Raw genomic sequence first — 22,716 nt, 5'->3', positions numbered from 1 at the left:
TAAAGATCCTATTTAATGAACAACATCATTTCAACACATATCACTTTCACTCTCGACGTTCCAGAGAGCTGCATTGCTTTCCATGGGATACAGATCACCCTCTATTGTAACTTCCAGATTCATCCCTCATTTCAATTTATTGAGGTTTGCCCATGTAAGGGCATGTGACATATTTCACTCCATACCAGAGAATTTAGAGAATCAGGCCCTTAGTAAGAAATGCACTATATGCTAACAAAACGTGTGCAAAAGCCACTAAACCTCTGGTCTATTTGTGGAGCTCAAACTAAAGGCAGTATGAAGGTCTGGACAAAATGTTCATTCAGTTGTATCTCCAACTTTATAAACCAGACTTCTTCACTCACAGCTATTAGAGTCCTCATAGAAGGAAAATGCTACGGTGAGAAAAATATACTAATACTTTTATTATCTGCTTTATTTGTATTAAAATATACAATGTAAGTAACCTAAAGAAATGAGGGACATGGAAGGAAGGACAGATGCTTATTTAAAAACATTACTTACATTTAAAGGATCACTCGTCAGAATTAAGCTTTGATGATTTAGCTATAGCACACAACTTTCCAATTTACTTTCATTTTCTTAATATGAACAATTTTTATATACATGGCTCAAAATTTTCCACTAGCCCACTAGCCATTGGCGAGTGGAAATTTAATGCTGGCGAGTGAAAGTTAGTGAATATTGAGCCTGATGTCTTGTGGCATGTTGTAAGTAGCAAAGTTGACACATTGGGGCCTATGTATCAAGCTCCGTATGGAGCTTGATGCCCCGTGTTTCTGGCGAGCCTGCAGACTCGCCAGAAACAGCAGTTATGAAGCAGCGGTCACAAAGACCGCTGCTCCATAACCTGTCCGCCTGCTCTGAGCAGGCGGACAGACATCGCCGGAAATCAATCCGATCGGGTTGATTGACACCCCCTGCTGGCGGCCGATTGGCCGCGAGTCTGCAGGGGGCGGCGTTGCACCAGCAGCTCTTGTGAGCTGCTGGTGCAATGCTGAAACGGCGAGCATATTGCTCGCCGTATTCAGCGAGGTCTGTCGGACCTGATCCGCACTGTCGAATCAGGTCTGACAGACCTTGATAACTTGAGGCCATTGTATTTGCAGAATGTACATTCCTATTGCAGCACTGATAAACACACATTTTGGGCTCTGTGCTAAAACTATTATATAAAGGAATATAATATAGCCATGATAGTGCAAGGATATGTTATTTCTCTAGGGCTGTAGGGACCCCATTAGTGCTTAGACTGTTCTGAGAGGGTAAACGGGGCAAAGAGAGAGAGAGACTGTAGAGAAAAAGTGAAAGTGGACAGTAGAGTTAAGAGACAATTGAGATAAAAAGAGTGAAGAGATATGAGAAAGTGGAAAGAAAGAGTGTAAAGAGAAAATATGGCCTGTGAGAGTAGAGGGTAAAAAGAGAGATTGAAGAAAGGAGGGGGTTGAGAAAGATAGTTAAGAGCGGTAATAATTAATAAAAATATAATCTCCAGGTCTTCCATGACTGTCAGCACTCTCTGCATTCTCTGTTTTACAACTTCCTTTTTCTATCCAGCTGTTGTCTTCTCCAGAACCTCTAGTTGATGTTTCTAAATGCTTTGAACTTAGTTTTGTTAACTTATTACAGTGTGTAGCATTATTTAATTCACTATGGTGTAACATACAAAAAATTACAAAATAGTTCACAATGGCTAAACATATGCAAAGAGGGGGTGAAGTAGTGGTTGGGGTGTGGGTGGGATTAGAAGTAACGAGTAACATTTTGTCCTGGCTAGTAGCTTAGGACTTGACATTTTGATCCCTGTTTATATATATACTGTATATACAAACACACAAACTTTCTGAGGCACAAGATCCTACTGAACATGTGCAAAATTCACAGAATATACAAATATACATTTTGTGATTGGCTGATAACTATCACATGATGCAGTGGAAGGGAAAATATAACAACATTTGTTAGAAAGAAATTTACAAACTCATTTGAAATTCAAAGTGTTTTTGCCTTGTCTTTTTATTATACATTTACTGATTATGTTAATCTACTGTGTTTAGTGGTCATTTTTATAGTGAGCTACAACTAGGATTGCCACCTGTCCCTTAAAATACAGAACACTTATAAGTTACACATGCTGCAGGGTGTGCAGGGGGGAATATGAATAGTGCTGTTCAGAAACACAATACATGGTCCTCCCTGCACACCCTGCAGCATGTGTAACTCATAAGTGTCCAGGAAAACATAGCTGAAGTGGCAACCCTATCTACAACCTGAAATGACTGTGGCAAGAACTTACCATAAATCCGCGAGACCACAACGCAGAAGGAGATTACTAAAACCAAGAGGCCAAATCCAGCACTGTAGTCATCCAATAACACCAACCAATACATTCCTCCCTGGGGATATACAAGTCAGACATGTTCACAACCATTTAGGGTGACTTCTATTTGATTGTCACTTATATTTACTAATACTAAAACACGCCGTATTTGTTTACATGCATTGGTTGATTTGAATTCATGTCTAATTCTATATAATTGCTACTTTGGATAAACTGTTAACTTAGTGACAATGTAAAACAGTATACAATGTATAGTGTTTAATTAAGTATACTTTATCTTTTACTCATTTTAATCATTTGGAAAAATATTTTATACATAAACTTAAAGGGATATGAGACCCAAAAATTGTATTTTGTTATTCAGGCAGAACATAGAATTTTAAAAAGTTTCCAGTTAAAAGGTTTCCAAGAAGGATGACCTTCTTGCAAAACTGCTGACATATAGTGCTTCAGTCATGGGCAGGCTCCTGAGCTTATGTCCCTGCTTTTTAACAAAAAATACTAAGAGAATGAAGAACATTTGATAATAGAAGTAAATTAGAAAGTTTTTTTAAAATTGGTTCTATCTTAATCATGAAAGAAAATTGTTGGGATTCCCTATATCTTTAATGAGGCATTAACTCAGAAATGAATTCACCATAAAAGGTTTAATTATGCATATTGATCATTTAAAGGGACATTAAACAGCTGGGTACAACTACAATAGCAGGATTACTACTCATCATGTTATTGTTACCCCCCCCCCATACCCTCAGCTCTCTTTAAAGCTTTTCACTTATTTTAAAGGGACAGTCTAGTCAAAACTTAACTTTCATGATTCAGATAGGGCATGCAATTTTAAACAACTTTCCAATTTACTTCTATTATCTAATTTGCTCAATTCTTTAGATATCCTTTGTTGAAGAAATAGCAATGCACATGTGTGAGCCAATCACACAAGGCCTCTAGGTGCAGCAATCAATCAGCAGCTACTGAGCATATCTAGATATGCTTTTCAGCAAGTGATATCAAGAGAATGAAGCAAATTAGATAATAGAAGTAAATTAGAAAGTTGTTTAAAATGACATGCTCTTTCTGAATCACGAAAGAAAAAAATTGGCTTTCATGTCCCTTTAACTCATTACAGGATCCAGCTGGTAAACCTCTGTATCTTTATACTGGGCTCCGCCATCTTGTAGCACAGTTATTGTTGCATCATGTGACAGAAGCATTGCACTTTCACAGATCTGTGATGTTACTGGCATTTTGACAGCTGTACCTTTCACTTTAGTTTAGCTCACATAATAGAGAGGAGAAATGAACGTTATATTTTTGGTGTTTTTTGCACAGTTTAAAAGTTACATAATAAATATAAGTTCCAAGATGGCGGCACCCAGTGTGAAGATGCAGAGCTTTACTAACTAATAATGGTAAGGGGATAAGATGAGAGAATGACTTTAAAGACAGCTGCACAGGAGGAAAAACAAGAGCATGGTGAGCAGTAACCCTGTTACTGTAGTTGTACTGAGCAGTTTAATGTCTCTACACCCCATAGAGGCTGGAGTGCATTCTATGGAATTATAAACCTTGAACATCTTACATGCTGCACAGTGATTGCTTAATATGTGTAAACACTCATTTATACATGTCACTAATTGGTCACAGCAAAGGTGTAAAGCAAGATAACATTCAAGAGGTATTTCAAGGGGTGTGAGCACAGACTTCAAAACAATTCAATTTTTGCTAACAGCGTTACTGTTGTAACCTTTTAAAATATTGTGACCTGCTTGTGCAATTCTGTCCCCAGCAGATTCATGGCCAATCAGCCGCTAGCAGGGGGTGTCAATCAGTCGATCATATAGGATCGGGCGGATTGATGTCCGCAGTCTCAGAGCAGGCGGCCCAGTTATGGAGCAGCGGTCTTAATAATGCTGCTTCATAACTGCTGTTTCCGGCGAGCCTGAATAATTCGGCCCCTAGGTCTTCATTTGCACAAATACGGCACATGATAATCTAGTTTGCGCTTAAGCAAACACATTTAGGGCTCCATTTATTGAGTAGCGGATGCTGCTTTGGAGACCCATTATTTCAGGTTCTCCTGAAACAGAAGTTAAGAAGCAGCGGTTATAAGACCGCTGCTCTGTAACCTCTCCGCCACTTAAAAAGTAGCAAATTTAATTCATCCCAATTCGATTCAATCTGGGAGGATTGACAGTCTCTGCTAGCAGCCGATTGGCTGCCAGTGAGCAGGGGGCGGCATTGTACAAGCATTTCTGGTGAAATAGCGAAACCCGACTCTCACTAACTTCAGGACTTTGCATACTGCAACAATAATTAATAATTATTTTAGATACTGTAAAATATATATTCTATGGATTATTTAGAATGTTTTTCATTATATCTACATTAATTATTTACATTAATAAATACATAACGCACCTTAATATAACTCATGTCAGGTTAACGCATATGAAGAATTAGTGTACTCCTGTCGGGTTTCTGTGTTAAATAATTATTTATAGATGTATTAAAAATTTCTAAATAATCCATAGAATATATATATATATATATATATATATATATATATATATATATATATATATATAATATCCCACAAAAGTGAGTACACCCCTCACATTTTTGTAAATATTTTATTATATCTTTTCATGTGACAACACTGAAGAAATGACACTTTGCTACAATGTAAAGTAGTGAGTGTACAGCCTGTATAACAGTGTCAATTTGCTGTCCCCTCAAAATAAATCAACACACAGCCATTAATGTCTAAACCGTTTGCAACAAAAGTGAGTATACCCCTAAGTGGAAATGTCCAAATTGGGCCCAAAATCTCAATATTTTGTGTGGCCACCATTATTTTCCAGCACTGCCTTAACCCTCTTGGGCATGGCGTTCATCAGAGCTACACAGGTTGCCACTGGAGTCCTCTTCCACTCCTCCATGACGACATCACAGAGCAGGTGGATGTTAGAGACTGTGCGCTCCCCCACATTCAGTTTGAGGATTCCCCACAGATGCTTTAGGGTTTAGGTCTGGAGACATGCTTGGCCAGTCTATCACCTTTACCCTCAGCTTCTTTAGCAAGGCAGTGGGGTCATAATCATGCTGGAATACTTTATGCTCTGCTTCAGTATGTCACAGTACATGTTGGCATTCATGGTTCCCTTAATGAACTGTAGCTCCCCATTGCCGGCAGCACTCATGCAGGCCCAGACCATGACACTCCCACCACCATGCTTGACTGTAGGCAAGATACACTTGTCTTTGTATTCCTCACCTGGTTGCCGCCACAGACGCTTGACACCATCTGAACCAAATAAGTTTATCCTGGTCTCATCGAACCACAGGACAAGGTTCTAGTAATCTATGTCCTTAGTCTGTTTGTCTTCAGCAAACTGTTTGCAGACTTTCTTTTGCATCATCTTTAGAAGCGGCTTCCTTCTGGGATGACAGCCATGCAGACCAATTTGATGCAGTGTGTGGAGTATGGTCTGAGCACTGACAGGCTGACCCCCCACCCCTACAACCTCTGCAGCAATGATGGCAGCACTCATACATCTATTTCCCAAAGACAACCTTTGGATATGTCGCTGAGCACACGCACTCAACTTCTTTGGTCGACCATGGCGAGGCCTGTTCTGAGTGGAACCTGTCCTGTGAAACCGCTGTATAGTCTTGCCCACCGTGCTGCAGCTCAGTTTCAGGGTCTTGACAATCTTCTTATAGCCTAGGCTATCTTTATGTAGAGCAACAATTCTATTTTTCAGAAAGTTCTTTGCCATGGGGTTCCATGTTGAACTTCCAGTGACCAGCATGAGAGAATGTAAGAGTGATAACACCAAATTTAACACACCTGCTCCCCATTCACACCTGAAACCTTGTAACACTAACAAGTCACATGACACCGGGGAGGACAAATGGCTAATTAGGCCCAATTTGGACATTTCCACTTAGGGGTGTACTCACTTTTGTTGCACTTGCCAACGGTTTAGACATTAATGGCTGTGTGTTGAGGGGACAGCAAATTTACACTGTTAAATAGGCTGTACACTCACTACTTTACATTGTAGCAAAGTGTAATTTCTTCAGTGTTGTCACATGATAAGATATAATAAAATATTTACAAAAATGTGAGGGGTGTACTCATTTTTGTGAGATACTGAGGCCTATCTAACAAGCCGTCAACAAGCCGTTCTTGCATTCAACTGCAGCAATACGCTCGCCTAACATCGCATCCGCGGACCTGAATACGATCTCCATATTTATTAAAAAAGCAAACAAAAAGCCGCATACCAAGTACGAGGCGATGAGCAGCGGACTGTTGTTAACTAGCAGTCATCGATCTCGCTGCTATTTGGCTTTTTACCAACTTTATTTATACCCTGTTACTAAACACCACCACTATACTAAAATGTTTAACCCCTATCCCTCTGCTCCCGGACCCCGCCTGAACTTTAATAAAGTTATTAACCCCTATCCCGCCGCTCACGGACAAAGCCACAACTTTAATAAAGTTATTAACCCCTATCCCACCACTCCAGGACCCCACCGCAACTAAATAAAAGTATTAACCCCTATTCCGCCGCTCCCGGACCCCACCACAACTAAATAAATGTATTAACCCCTAAACCCCTGGCCTCCCACATCACTGCCAAAATTACAACATCACTATCTTATAATAAATGTAAACTTACCTGTAGAATTATATTAAACTATATTAAACTATTAATTAACCTACCCTAACTATTATACTACAATTAAATTAAACTATATTAAACTATTAATTAACCTACCCTAACTACTATACTAAAAATACATTAAGCTACCAATTAAATTAACTATATTGCATATTAAAAAACCTAACCTTACTCAAATTATTTAAATCTCAATTAAAAATTACTAAATTACAAAAAAAATAAACGCTAAGTTACAAAAAATAAAGAACACTAAGTTACAAAAAATAAAAAACCACAGTATCAAAAATAAAAAAGATTTACACCTAATCTAAAAAACCTAAAATCCCCATTGCCCTGAAAGGGGCATTTGTATGGGCATTGCCCTTAAAAGGGCATTTAGCTCTTTTACTGCCCAGACCCTACTCTAAAAATAAAACCCACCCAAAAAAACCTTAAATAAACCTAACGCTAACCCCCGACGATCCGCTTGAAGGATCCATCCAGCCAGCAAGAAGTCTTCATCCGGGCGGCCTCTTCTATCTCCATCCATCCGGCGAAGAGCGGGTCCATCCTGAAGACATCCGGCACGGAGCGGGTGCATCCTGAAGACATCCAACGAGGAGCTCCTCTTCAATATGGTCTCCGCCGTAAACTGGATCTTGAATGCGAGTGACGTCATCCAAGATAGCGTCCCTTGCATTCCTATTGGCTGAAAGGTTCTAATCAGCCAATAGGATTTTAGCGGCTCTTAGGTATTTTAGATAGGGTTTTTATTTGGGGGTTGATTGTGTGGGTGGTGGGTTTTACTGTTGGGGGGGGTGTTTGTATTTTTTTTTACAGGTAAAAGAGCTGATTTCTTTGGGGCAATGCCCCGCAAAAGGCCCTTTTAAGTGCTATTGGTAGTTTATTGTAGGATAGGTTTTTTTTATTTTGGGGGGGCTTTTTTATATTGATAGGGCTATTAGATTAGGTGTAAATCTTTTTTATTTTTGATACTGTGTTTTTTTATTTTTTGTAACTTAGCATTATTTTTTTTAGCAATTTTTAATTGTAGATTTAAATAATTTGAGTAGGGTTAGGCTTTTTTAATATGTAATATATTTAATTTAATTGGAAGTTTAATGTATTTTTAGTATAATAGTTAGGGTAGGCTAATTCATAGTTTAATTTAATTCTACAGGTAAGTTTAAATTTATTATAAGATAGGGATGTTGTAATTTTAATGTAATGTTAGCCGGTTGTTAGGTTAAGGGGTTAATAGCTTAATTTAGTTTATGTTGATGTGGGGGGCTGGCAGTTTTGGTGTTAATAGGTTTAGTAAGTGGTAGTAATGTGGGAGGCCAGGGGTTTAGGGGTTAACACATTTATTTAGTTGCGGTGGGGTCCAAGAGCGGTGGAATAGGGGTTAATACTTTTATTTAGTTGCGGTGGGGACTGGGAGCAGCGGGATAGGGGTTAATGCTTTTATTTAGTTGCGGTGGGGTCCGGGAGCAGCGCGATAGGGGTTAACGTAATTGGTTTTCTACCATAGAAACCAATGGAATATCTGGCAGCATCGAACATAAGCTTTTGCTGCTTTCAGACTCCCATTGATTCCTATGGCATCCGCGGAAGCATCGATCTGTGTCGGATTGAGACCGGTGGATCGTTACGTCACAGATTTCAACTTTTGCCGGTCTGTAGGCTTTGATAACTAGGTCGAATCAAGCTGGCCACAATTACGCTGCAAAATTTCCAGCTTATTTCAGGTTGATGGCTTGATAAATATCCCCCACTGTATATATATATATATATCACAGTATCTATAATACTTAGTAATTATTAATATTTTTTAAATTTAATATTTTACATTTAACTCATTCTTCATGTACGCGTTATACCTAAAGCTTGAAACCCGAAGTGTGTTATGTACATTCTAATGTTCTTCACATAGATTTTTTTTTAAATTTATTTATATATATATATATATATATATATATATAGGTATAGATATATATTTTACCAAAAAAACATAATATATATATATATAGAAATATTTATTCATAAATAAATAGAACATATTCTGCTATGTGCAGAACAGTGGAATGTGAAATGTTCATATTTTCATGTCGGGTTAGTGCAAATGAGAATATGCGATCGTGTTTGTGCGAGAGTGGGGTGTTAGGTTTTTCCCACATTTTTTCCAATTAAATTATATGGAAGAAAACCTTAACATGCACGCGATATTCTAACTTCAGAATTTTGTGCTAATCGGGTTACGGCTAGAGCAAAAACTGTTTATTTTCAACTCATAATACAAGCGCAACCCGATGAGCGCAAAACTCTTACTTCTAGCGCAAATAATTCTCAAGCGGGAGTATTAATTTCGCTCCACTCATAATCCGGACCAATATGACAAATAATCAGGTTACATTTTTAAAACAAATGTGTTTTCATTGTTTCTTCACAACACCTTTAATCAATCTAATTTTAACAAAATTGGATAGATTTGAGTGTTAGATTGTTCTATAAAAATTATATTCATTATTAGCTCAGTAGCTTTTCTTTGAGTCAATTTGGAAGCCAATTCTTTCATCAAAATAAAAGAATGAATAAGAATGATGAATATATAAACAGATACCTCAGTTGTAAGGATCAACCCAAACAGGAACAGAATTATGCAGATAATTGCAGAGAAGAAAGCTTTCTTAGGTCTCAGATAGTAAGGGAACTCATCCGTGATGGCTGTCACAATAGTTTCCATGAATGCAAACTGCAGAACAAGAGAAAAATCAGTTGGAAGAACATGCACCAAGATCCTCTTTATCTACTAACAAGCAATCTCCTACCTGGCTATCCAGACCAAGGGTCAGTAGCATGAAGAAAAATAAAAATGACCAGAAAGGAGCAAGCGGAAGCATGGTCATAGCTTGTGGGTACACAACGAATGCCAGTCCTGGACCTGCAAAATGTACAAAGAATGTTTCTACTGAATTCCAATGTCTCTAACAGAAATACATAGATCCTTGAGCGGATTGGAATGTTGGGCTATAATCAAATAAATATTTCTCTCAGCAGTTTTCTTTTTTTAATGCTCGGTTTTATGTGTCTTCCCTATTGTCATTTTTTAAAAGGATGCCATTAATAGCAATGCTATACCTCCTTGCTCCAGAGAACCTGTGTGAGAATCAGCTCTACAGTAAAGTAAATGTAATGGACTTTATACCAATAAGAAACTGAAAAACACAATATTAAAAGGAAGTCTAAATAAAATAAAAAATTCAGATGAACGAATGTACAGTAAAAAACCTCTTGGTATCCTTTATTGAAACATAGTTGTTTTTCATTAAAGCATACTGAGTGTTCACATACCTTGTGCACTACATGGCAGCAATGTTTGCAACAATGTTTCTTACAATATTATGATCATATAGTGTTAGGACTTCTCTGTTTTTTTGTAATTATTTTTTTCTAAATCGTGCTACTTTCATTTTAATTTCTCTGTACTTTTAAAGGAACATAAAAATTCAAAAGAGGAAATGTTTTAACGTATTATAGGCAACCAATTTTCAAATAATAAAATTATTTAACTATTGGGTAGATTACAGTTTTGAGCGCTATAGGGAAATTAATGAATGCAACAAAAGTGCCGTTATTTAACCCCCTATAGCGCAGCCATTACAAGTTTTCAAAAACCCGGCTTGTGCGTGCAATATTGTGCTTTTAAGCTCCATACTGCACCAAAACAAGCGCTTTTTTGACATGCTCGTGCACGCTTTCCCCATAGACATCAATGGGGAGAGCGGGTCAGAAAAAAACCTAACACCTGCGATTGCGGAATGAAAAGCTCCGTAAGCCCCCTTGATGTCTATGGGGGGAAAAAAAGTAACGTTTAAACCTAACACCCTAACATAAATCCCACATCTAAACACCCCTAATCTGCCCCCCACTGACATTGCCGCCACCTACATAATGTTATTAACCCCTAATCTGCCGCTCCCGATATCGCCGCCACTATACTAAAGTTATTAACCCCTATTCCCCTGCACCCCAACATCGCCCACACTATAATAAATCTATTAACCCCTATTTCGCCGCTCCCCGACATCGCTGCAACTAAATAAAGCTATTAACCCCTAAACATCTGGCCTCCCACATCACTACCACTAAATAAATGTATTAACCCCTAAACCGACAGCCCCCCACATCGCAACAACCTAAATTAAACTATATTAACCCCTAAACCTAACCTTAACCCTAACGTAACCTTAACCCTAATGTAACCTTAACCCTAACACCCCCTAACTTTAACCAAATTAAAATAGAGCTAAATTAAACTTACAATTATTAACTAAATAATACCTATTTAAAACTAAATACATACTTACCTGTGAAATAAAACCTAAGCTAGCTACAATATAACTAATAAATATATTGTAATATGTTCACATATAAAACAGCAACTTTAAGGAGATTCAGTGCACATGAAGACAGGGACTTTGCCTACTCCCCCAAACACATATACTTAGACCAAATGTCCACAGCACTGTATTTTCTTCAGATACTTTATTTAAACAAACATAGAAAAAGCAGCATTTCGAGTCTAACGACTAGCATGAATAAGAGTCGTTAGACTCGCAATGTCGCTTTTTCTATGTTTGTTTAAATAAAGTATCTGAAGAAAATACAGTGCTGTGGACATTTGGTCTAAATAAATATATTGTAGCTAGCTTAGGCTTTATTTTTATTTGACAGGTAAGTTTGTATTTATTTTAACTTGGTAGACTAGTTAGTAAATAGTTATTGAACGATCTTCATCCAGGCAGCCTCTTCAATCTTCATCCAGGCGCCATCTTCTATCTTGATCTCGGCGGCGTGGAGTGAGTCCATCCTGAAGACATCCGGCTCAGAGCATCTTCTTCCTACGGTCGCCGCCATGCACTGAATCTTCAATGCAAGGTGCGTGATTCAAGATGAAAAATTTGAATCAGCCAATAGGAATTAGAGCTGCTAAATTCCTATTGGCTTTTCAAATCAGCCAATAGGATTTAAGCAGCTCTCAATCTATTGGATGATGAATCAATCAATAGAATGAGAGCTGCTTAAATCCTAAGATTGAAGAGGCCGCCTGGATGAAAACTTCTCGCCGTTCGGATGAGGACTTCATCGCCGGGATGAAGATTGAAGAGGCCGTCTGGATGAAGACTTCTCGCTGCCTGAATGAAGATCGTTCAAGCGGGACTTCAAAAACTGTAAGTGGATCTTTGGGGGTTAGTGATAGGTTTATTGTAAGGGTTTTTTGGGTGTTTGTTTTTAAGTTTATGGTTTGGGCTTGTAAAAGAGCTAAATGCTCCCATTATATACACGCATTCTGAAACACCAGCTGGTACAGGGCATGTGCAAGAGTTGATAATAGATATTTATATGCATTTTGTGATTGGTTGATGGTTGTCACATGATACAGGGGGCTGGGAAATCCAAGTAAGTTTGAAATTTGTCAGTATTTGTTTTTACTAATTTGAAATTCAGAGTGACACTGCATTGTCTTTTTATTATGCAATTCTACAGAATTTAATGATCCTTTAAATAAGTGGTCAGTTCTGTAAATGTAATTTTGACTGAGATGGAGGCACAGTTTTAGAGCCATTTCACATCACAGTTATTGCTATAAACTTAGCATCTAACAGGATAGAAAACTGTCATTTTCAAGTGACCCTTGAGTTTAAAGGGCTCATATTGTATATTCCCAGTTCAAACTCTAGACATGTCCCCAAGCCAAGGGGACACCCCCCCCCAACAGCCTCACACCCTAACAACACCTTGACCTTTATTTCCCAATCACACACATGTCTCTGTATCTTTCACTATCTATCTTTCCTGATTTTAGGTTCTGCCTAACAAGAAGAAAAGGACACATCTGATCCCAACCATAAGACAGGAATTAAACCGAAAATCTGTCAGTAGAGGGACTTAATTAACACCTTTGCAATTTCTGACTGTGTGTCACTAGCATATGGTTGACTGTGATATATTTAATCACACTATACAAATTCTGCTTTCTTATCCTGCAGCTAAATAAACTAATATATAATTCTCTAACTATACTGCAATCTGTTTATTAGTATTGTATTTCTTCATTATATTGTTCCTAATGTGCTTCATAACTCCAGATTATGAGACAGAATTACAATATAAATGCCAAAGAATCTAACATAAATTAAATTACAAAACAGTAGTTTCTGGAGAAAAATAAAATGATGACACACTAGTCAATTGCTCCTTTTCCCTTATCTAATTCCTGCCATCTATATTGCATTAAAAGAAAGCAATCTTTTGGCACACACATAACTACAATAATCACTAAATATTTGTCAGTATATTTGTATGGTCCAGAACTAATTCCCAAGGGCATAAGATTAGAACTTAACCTTTACTACAAAAGCATATAAAACAAATGTATATGCTCACAATATACTAATCCAAATCATTTCCTATATCAGACCCTTTTCTGCATACCCATTCAGTGCGATGTGTTCCTTACAAGATTACATTATCATTGAAGGAACTTCTTATAAGCTGTGACATCTATCAATAGATGTAGCATGCAGTAAATCAGCCATAAATCTGTAAGTTGCTATTATTAATATTTTAATATGATGCCATATCTAAAGAGAGCTAATATCGCAGTTGGGAAGCACAGAGCTTTGCTCATGCCTAACACACATTTTACCAATTGCAGCTTTCTCATAGGTGTGAGTTCTATTTCTTTTAATATTAAATTCATACCAACCACAAGAGGACCACATACCACACTCTCTAGTTAACCAGTCTTCTCATACATGTGATGACACCAATGATTCTACACAATACATCATCAAGAGTCTGATCACATGACCAAATTCATGTGTTTAACCTTCCAGATACATGCCCAATTGCAACAGACAATATGACTAGTGGGTCAGCCCCAAGACACGCCTACCTACTCTACTACATATCAATAACAATGAGATTTCAGGAACAACACTCTCCTTCAGGCCATCAATATTGTAGTGTTGGTGACTAAAAACATCATTCTATATATATATATATATATATATATATATATATATATATATATATATATATATAATCAATTGAATCATAGAATCCAATTATATGTTATCATTCTTTGTTTAGTTTGATGCTGAAACCTTAGAAATAATAACAAATACAAATCCCACCTTTTGTTTCCAACTACCACTATAGGGAATAGTGTCCTGCGTATATCCCAGTCTGGTTTTCCTCTGTTATCTATTTATTGCACCCCCTATGTAGTACTGCAGAATCGGTTAACAATTTGCTAATAAATAATAATAATTCTGATATTTTGTCATTACCTATAAGCTTGAAGTAAGGTAGATTATATATTATATTATACTGTACTATATATTTGCCACTACATATAGGTAGCACCTTCTATTGAGAGAAAAGACAATACAAACAGCCATACAGCATTGCCAGAATGAGATTGTAGAAGCAGCCAAATTTCTCAATACCAATTCCAGCTGAATCAGGTTTTGGAATATGGGAGCCATCTGGCATGCTGGATACGTACAACAGACCTCCCACATGAGATTGGGACAGTTAAAGCACCAAAATGTAATTCTTCACTCAATGTCTCAAAAGAAATGCTAATAATTGCAAAACAAAGACTATGTGAAGTGATTAACCCAGTCTTGTTTTGTGAATTTAAAATCTAGTTTAAAATAATAATGATCTTATGATGTATTATAATACTTATAATTATATATCAGAAATGAATAGAGTCATCGTGAGAAAAGAAAAACTTGTCTCAAAAGCAAATCTATCACAAACGAGCTAGACTTAATTATGGTTTCTAATAGGCAATATAAATTCATTTTAAAGGAAAATATAAAATTGAAAGTAATTTCTTGCACATGTAAAAATATATTCTAAAATGCATTCCACCATTTTCTTTTAAATTAATTTGCTAAAAATTGTTTGGATTTTATGCTTGTGGAAGCTTGCACCAGTCCACCTATACAATTGCAGGCATAGGGGCCTATTTATCAAATGTCTTGCGGACCTGATCCGACAGTGCGGATCAGGTCCGCAAGATATCGCTGAATGCGGAGAGCAATACACTCTCTGTATTCAGCATTTCACCAGCAGCTCTTGTGAGCTGCTGGTGCAACGCCGCCCCCTGCAGACTTGCAGTCAAACGGCCACCAGCAGGGGGTGTCAATCAACCCGATCATACTCGATCGGGTAGAATTCCGGCGATTCCTGTCCGCCTCATCAGAGCAGGCGGAAAGGGTTATGGAGCAGCGGTCTTTGTGACCGCTGCTCCAAAACTTGTGTTTCTGGCGAGTCTGAAGACTCGCCAGAAACACGGGCCGTCAAGCTCCGTTCGGAGCTTGATAGATAGGCCCCATTGTCTTTACCACCCAGTGAGCAACTGATCCTTGTAGAATTGTACATGACTTTATCTAAACTGCTATAATTTATTGTTGCTCTTACATACACATGATAGACATTTTTATGCAATTTTAATTTGACCAAACTTGATTACATGCACCTTGTGTAATAAATACCTGAATATGTCTTGAGTTTTTGTGAAATCTTTAGACATCTTAAAAATATTCCTACATTTTTTATTATAGTACATACAGAGTAGTCATGCAAACATGAATCACATTTTTGTGTCAGTCAAAGTAGACTTGTTTAAGGGAAATCTGTTGATAAAAACATATTGTCAACCATGGTGGATTTGCCTAAAATAAGGAAGATTCTCCTTTTCCAGATTCTAGAAACCAATCTGCACTGGGTTTATATCAATATCCAAACCATTAAAAAGATTATTGACTCAAATGGGTCTGCTCACCACTAGATGTGGCCATTATATAACAAGAAGTCACAATATAACATTAATTCAATACTAAATATGAAATATTAATTATATACAGTAAATACAATTTGAAAGATTTAAAAGCACTTCTTGCAGCAAATTAAAAATATATTTTTACTACGCATTGATACTATTATTCACCAGATTAAATGCAAGAGACTGTGGTAACATTGGAGGGGTCATACAATGTATGGCATTTGATAAAGAGATAATAATAATACATTAATTTTACTAATATTTATTTTACACACGTTAAAGGGGCATTAAACACTAAATAAATTCTAGATAGAATGATGCATTTAAAGAAAAGATTAGCCTGGGAATAACAAGTAGATGTATGTTTTAAGGTTTCATTAGCTGTTTAAATATTGACAAAATAAGTGTAAAGTTTTAGTGTCTATAAAACAATGGGAGCTGCCATGTTGTAACTTAGGTTACCTTCTCTGCTGTGGCCAATTAGGGACAGTTCTAAATAGGTCACTAGAGTGCACAGCCAATGGCTGTGGGAATTATTATTATTATTTATTTATAAAGCGCCAACAGATTCTGCAGCGCTGCCCATGGGTAAAAGGATAAAAGTACAAGGGAGAAACAATACAATAAAAGACAAAATTTTACAGACAAATACAGGGGGAATTGAGGGCCCCTATTCCTGTGGGAACTTACAATCTAGATGGGTAGGAGGATGGGAAACAGGAGGTGGGGACTGCAAAGGTGAGAATGATATTAGTGAGGAGATAGATGAGGGCAACTGTTAGGTAAGTGAAGTTCATTTGTTAATGAGTCAGGTGATAAGCTTCCCTGAACAAAAAGGTCTTTAGGGAAAGTTTAAAGGAGGAGAGGTTAGGGGAGAGTCTGACAGCTCAAGGAAGTGCATTCCAGAGGGTTGGTGCCGCACGAGAGAAGTCCTGTAGTCTAGCATGAGAGGAGGTGATGGTAGAGGACGCAAGGAGCAGGTCATTGTTGGATCTTAGGGGGCGGCTGGAGTATATTTGTTGATGAGTGAGGACATGTAGGGTAGGGCAGCATTGGTAAAGGCTTTGTAGGTCAGGGTGAGAATTTTTAATTTAATTCTGCTGTGAATGGGGAGCCAGTGAAGGGACTCACAGAGAGGTGCAGCAGAAATGGAGCTTAGAGAGAGGTGGATTAGCCTGGCAGATGCATTTAGGATGGATTAAAGGGGAGAGAGGCGGGAGAGAGGGAGGCCAGTTAGTAAGTTATAACAGTAGTCAAGTCAGGAAATTACCAAGGAGTGGATTTGCTGTTTAGTAGTTTCATCACTCAGAAACAGACACATTTTGGAGATATTCCGTGGGTGGTTGCAGCAGGATGAAGAGAGAAATTGGATGTGGGGAATGAAGGATAGATTTGAGTCAAGTGTGACTCAGAGGCAGCAGACTTGGGGTGATGGGGAGATAGTGGTGCCGCCAACAGTGATGGAAAAATTAGAAACTGGAGTAGAGTTAGAGGGGGAATTAGAAGTAGTTCGGTCTTGGACATGTTTATTTTTAGGTGGTGAGAGGTCATCCAGGAGGAAATGCCAGATAAGCAGTCGCTGATGTGAGAATTGACAGAAGGAGAGAGTGCAGGGGTAGAAAGTAGAGGACCCAGGATAGAGCCTTGAGGTACTCCAACAGACAGAGGCAACAGAGAGGAGGAGTCACCAGCAAAAGAGATGGAGAAGGATCTGTTAGAGAGAAAAGAGTGAATTCAGGAGAAGGCAGTGTCACAGAGCCCAAGAGAGTTGAGAGTCCATAGGAGAAGGGGATGGTCAACAGTGTCAAAGGCAGCAGAGAGGTCAAGTAAGATAAGTATAGAGTAGTAGCCTTTGTTTTTAGCAGAAAGGAGATTGTTGGTAACCTTGGTGAGGGCAGTCTCAGTTGAGTGTTGGGGACAGAAGCCAGATTGCAGGGGGTCGAGCAATGAGTTGGAGGACAGGAAGTGGGTTAGGCGATCGAAAACTAGTTTTTCAAGGATTTTGGAAGCTAGCAGGAGCAGTGATATGGGGCAGTAGTTTGCAGGAGAGTTAGGGTCAAGGGAGGGTTTTTTGAGGATGGGGGTCACCTTTGCATGTTTGAAGGAGGCAGGGAATGAGCCAGTAGAAAGGGATAGAGAAGGTATTAGATGTGAAGGAATAGGGTCAAGTGGGCAGGTAGTGAGGTGTGAGGAATACAATATGGAAACCATTTTGCTCTCAGTGGTTGGAAGGAGGGTGCAGAGAGTGGCAGAGGGGGTAACTGGGAGTAAAGTTGGGAGATTGCAGGCTTGTGTTGGGATGTTTCTTCGGATGGTAAGTGTTTTATTGAAAAAGTAGTCAGCCAGGTCTTGAGCACTGAATGCAGATGAGGGGGGTGGTGCAGGTGGGTAGAGCAGAGAGTTGAACATGGAGAAGAGTCTTTTAGGGTTTGAGGAGTGAGTGGATATAAGAGAAGAGAAATAGGTTTGCTTAGCTAAGTGAAGGGCAGAGGTGTAAAAGATGAACTTATAGTGCAACAAATTAGGTTCAGAGCAGGATTTCCTCCAGGCACGTTCAGCAGTGGCGTGTTTGCTGGGAGTGCCAGGGCTGGAGCTGATGACGTGGGGCTTTGTGAAGTTGGGGCAGAGCAAGAGTGTCAAGTGCAGAGGAGAGAGTATTGTTATAGTGGGTTATAGCAAGGTCAGGGCAGGATATCGTGTAAGTGTGGGGGAGGCGTATTTGAATAAGGTTGGGGAGGGTCTACAGTGTGCAGATTTCTACAGGTGTGGGGGCGAGGGGGGGAGTAGGTTTAGCCTGTATATTAAGACTAAACGTGAGCAGATGGTGGTATGAGATGGGAAATGGGCGACAGGCAACATCAGGGAGAGAGCAGAGATAGGAGAATACCAGATCAATATAACAGTGTTTTGCACGTTCATTTCTAACAGAAACTGAAATGCTCACAATTTCAGAATGGAATTACAGAGAAAGAGGACAAAATAAATAAATGTATATTGCAGAGTTTTATCTATCTATCTATCTATCTATCTATCTATATATACAGGGAGTGCAGATTTATTAGACAAGTTGTATTTTTGAGGATTAATTTTATTATTGAACAACAACCATGTTCTCAATGAACCCAAAAAACTCATTAATATCAAAGCTGAATAGTTTTGGAAGTAGTTTTTAGTTTGTTTTTAGTTATAGCTATTTTAGGGGGATATCTGTGTGTGCAGGTGACTATTACTGTGCATAATTATTAGGCAACTTAACAAAAAACAAATATATACCCATTTCAATTATTTATTTTTACTAGTAAAACCAATATAACATCTCAACATTCACAAATATACATTTCTGACATTCAAAAACAAAACAAAAACAAATCAGTGACCAATATAGCCACCTTTCTTTGCAAGGACACTCAAAAGCCTGCCATCCATGGATTCTGTCAGTGTTTTGATCTGTTCACCATCAACATTGCGTGCAGCAGCAACCACAGCCTCCCAGACACTGTTCAGAGAGGTGTACTGTTTTCCCTCCTTGTAAATCTCACATTTGATGATGGACCACAGGTTCTCAATGGGGTTCAGATCAGGTGAACAAGGAGGCCATGTCATTAGATTTTCTTCTTTTATACCCTTCCTTGCCAGCCACGCTGTGGAGTACTTGGACGCGTGTGATGGAGCATTGTCCTGCATGAAAATCATGTTTTTCTTGAAGGATGCAGGCTTCTTCCTGTACCACTGCTTGAAGAAGGTGTCTTCCAGAAACTGGCAGTAGGACTGGGAGTTGAGCTTGACTCCATCCTCAACCCGAAAAGGCCCCACAAGCTCATCTTTGATGATACCAGCCCAAACCAGTACTCCACCTCCACCTTGCTGGCGGGAGTCGGACTGGAGCTCTCTGCCCTTTACCAATCCAGCCACGGGCCCATCCATCTGGCCCATCAAGACTCACTCTCATTTCATCAGTCCATAAAACCTTAGAAAAATCAGTCTTGAGATATTTCTTGGCCCAGTCTTGACGTTTCAGCTTGTGTGTCTTGTTCAGTGGTGGTCGTCTTTCAGCCTTTCTTACCTTGGCCATGTCTCTGAGTATTGCACACCTTGTGCTTTTGGGCACTCCAGTGATGTTGCAGCTCTGAAATATGGCCAAACTGGTGGCAAGTGGCATCTTGGCAGCTGCACGCTTGACTTTTCTCAGTTCATGGGCAGTTATTTTGCGCCTTGGTTTTTCCACACGCTTCTTGCGACCCTGTTGACTATTTTGAATGAAACGCTTGATTGTTCGATGATCACGCTTCAGAAGCTTTGCAATTTTAAGAGTGCTGCATCCCTCTGCAAGATATCTCACTATTTTTGACTTTTCTGAGCCTGTCAAGTCCTTCTTTTGACCCATTTTGCCAAAGGAAAGGAAGTTGCCTAATAATTATGCACACCTGATATAGGGTGTTGATGTCATTAGACCACACCCCTTCTCATTACAGAGATGCACATCACCTAATATGCTTAATTGGTAGTAGGCTTTCGAGCCTATACAGCTTGGAGTAAGACAACATGCATAAAGAGGATGATGTGGTCAAAATACTAATTTGCCTAATAATTCTGCACACAGTGTATAAAAAGTAGGCAAGGGGAAGGCACTCACCGTTTTAAAATGTAACTTTTTATTCACAGATTAACGTTTTCAAGGTTGCCCCCGGGGGCAACCTCGAAAACGTTAATCTGTGAATAAAAAGTTACATTTTAAAACGGTGAGTGCCTTCCCCTTGCCTACTTTTTATATTGATGTTTTGAAGAGCACCCCGGCTGTTGATACAGTATAAAAAAGTGTGCTGGAACCCTCCCTGCATTGTGTATATCTATAAATATATATATAGTGTATATATATATATATATATATATATATATACACTATATATATATATATATATATATATATATATATATATATATATATATATATATATATATATAATGTACATATACATACACACACACACACACACACACACAATTTATCATTTTATATTCGAAAAAACAAAGAAAGATGCGCTAGAAGCAGCAACACATTGAGCAGTACAGAGATATATAAAAAATGTAATTGTAACCAATATTAAAACAATTCATACAGAGAAATTTATACAATATCAGCCCCCGGTGGTATATGACACGAGTAATATCTAAAAAAATGTCTATTAAGTACATATACTAATGTAAAATTAAGCAGAAATTAGGTAGAAATGCATATAAATACATAAAATACATCATATAGATGAAACAATCCTCTTCTATATAAAATTAAGCTTATCATTGCTGAAAAAGGCCAAGACAGCTGATATTCCTATGTAAAAAGATCTTTTCAGTTCATCCAAATGATTAAAAAATCCTCTGGTTTAAGAGACAGTGTAAAATTCAAAAGGATTTCCAGCCTCCAAAATAGTAGTTAAAAGACCTTTATTAACTTATAATAAGTTAAGGTCTTTTAACTACTATTTTGGAGGCTGGAAATCCTTTTGAATTTTGGAATGTGACATTGGGACCTGGCTAATCCCTTTTGCGTGCCCCAAGTCTGGTGAGAGGTGCTGGCTTCCCTTGTGAATACTTGAATAAGACACAGTGTGCCACTCGTATCAATTCTCAATAAATAAGTGTGGCCCCAATTAGTCTTCAAATCTGTACGTCTTATGTACGTCTTATGTACGTCTTATGTACGTCTTATGTACGTCTTATGTACGTCTTATGTACGTCTTATGTACGTCTTATGTACGTCTTATGTACGTCTTATGTACGTCTTATGTACAGATTTGAAGACTAATTGGGGCCCCACTTATTTATTGAGAACTGATACGAGTGGCACACTGTGTCTTATACCAGAGGATTTTTTAATCATTTGGATGAACTTTTTCAGCAATTATAAGCTTAATTTTGCATAGAAGAGGATTGTTTCATCTATATGGTGTATTTTATGTATTTTATATGCATTTCTATCTAATTTCTGCTTAATTTTACTTTAGTATATGTACTTAATAGACATTTTTTAGATATTACTCGTGTCATATACCACCGGGGGCTGAGATTGTATAAATTTCTCTGTATGCATTGTTTTAATATTGGTTACAATTACATTTTTTATATATCTCTGTACTGGTCGATGTGTTGCTGCATCTAGCGCATCTTTCTTTGTTTTTTCTAGTAGTCTTTCTGGGAAGGTTGTAGGGACCTTTCCTTTTTAAGTTGCCTGACACATCTGAGAGTGGTTTAGTTCAGCTTGTGTGTTTTATTCTCATGATTTTATATTACCATCTCAAAGTTTATAATGTGCCTTTAAATGTCCCTGTTTCCTGGGGTGGTCGTAATTATAGAATCACATATCCTTTAAAAAAAATGTTTTATTTATTTATTTTTTTATTTGGAAATTATGTTTTAGTTTTTAGTTGTAAAGTTCATATCATACTTTAGAAAATCAGCTTGCATGAGAGAGAGTTCACTCAACAAAATAATCTGCACTCAGACTCTATCAACAGAATCTTTGGTTATTGTGTGATTGTATAAAAGTACTCTGACTCTCTCACACTCACGAACCATAATCTCTCTCTTGTGAACCATGCTATTGAGCGTGGCAATAAAGTATCCATATGTTGCATATCCAAAATGAATGTTGCCTGTTCACATTTAGTAGTACAGTCTGTCTGGTCATTTTTGGAAATGTATCTATGGAATCTAAAAGGAAAAGGCCCTTAGAAATTACTGCCATTGTAGTGGTCTTGTTCCAATCTACCTTTCAACTTATTACATAGCCAATGATGGACAAAAATGTTAAGTCAATAAGT

The 22,716-nt window shown here is 38.0% G+C and overlaps 1 protein-coding gene across 1 annotated transcript in view; it reads right to left on the bottom strand.

The window, feature by feature from the left end:
* Positions 1–22,716, bottom strand: part of SLC6A7 (solute carrier family 6 member 7) — a 251,730-nt gene that overhangs the window by 32,099 nt on the left and 196,915 nt on the right. The window contains exons 11-13 of the mRNA XM_053716191.1: positions 9,864–9,976; positions 9,656–9,787; positions 2,318–2,417 (exon numbers count right to left, since the gene is read on the bottom strand). Of these exons, the coding sequence (XP_053572166.1) occupies positions 2,318–2,417; positions 9,656–9,787; positions 9,864–9,976 (345 nt within the window). The remainder of the gene's footprint in view (positions 1–2,317; positions 2,418–9,655; positions 9,788–9,863; positions 9,977–22,716) is intronic.

Source organism: Bombina bombina, chromosome 6 (genome assembly GCF_027579735.1).
Source record: "Bombina bombina isolate aBomBom1 chromosome 6, aBomBom1.pri, whole genome shotgun sequence".
Classification (NCBI taxonomy): Eukaryota; Metazoa; Chordata; class Amphibia; order Anura; family Bombinatoridae; genus Bombina; species Bombina bombina.
Note: the sequence above shows the minus strand (reverse complement) of the source record. Positions and strands in the feature narration are given on the sequence as shown.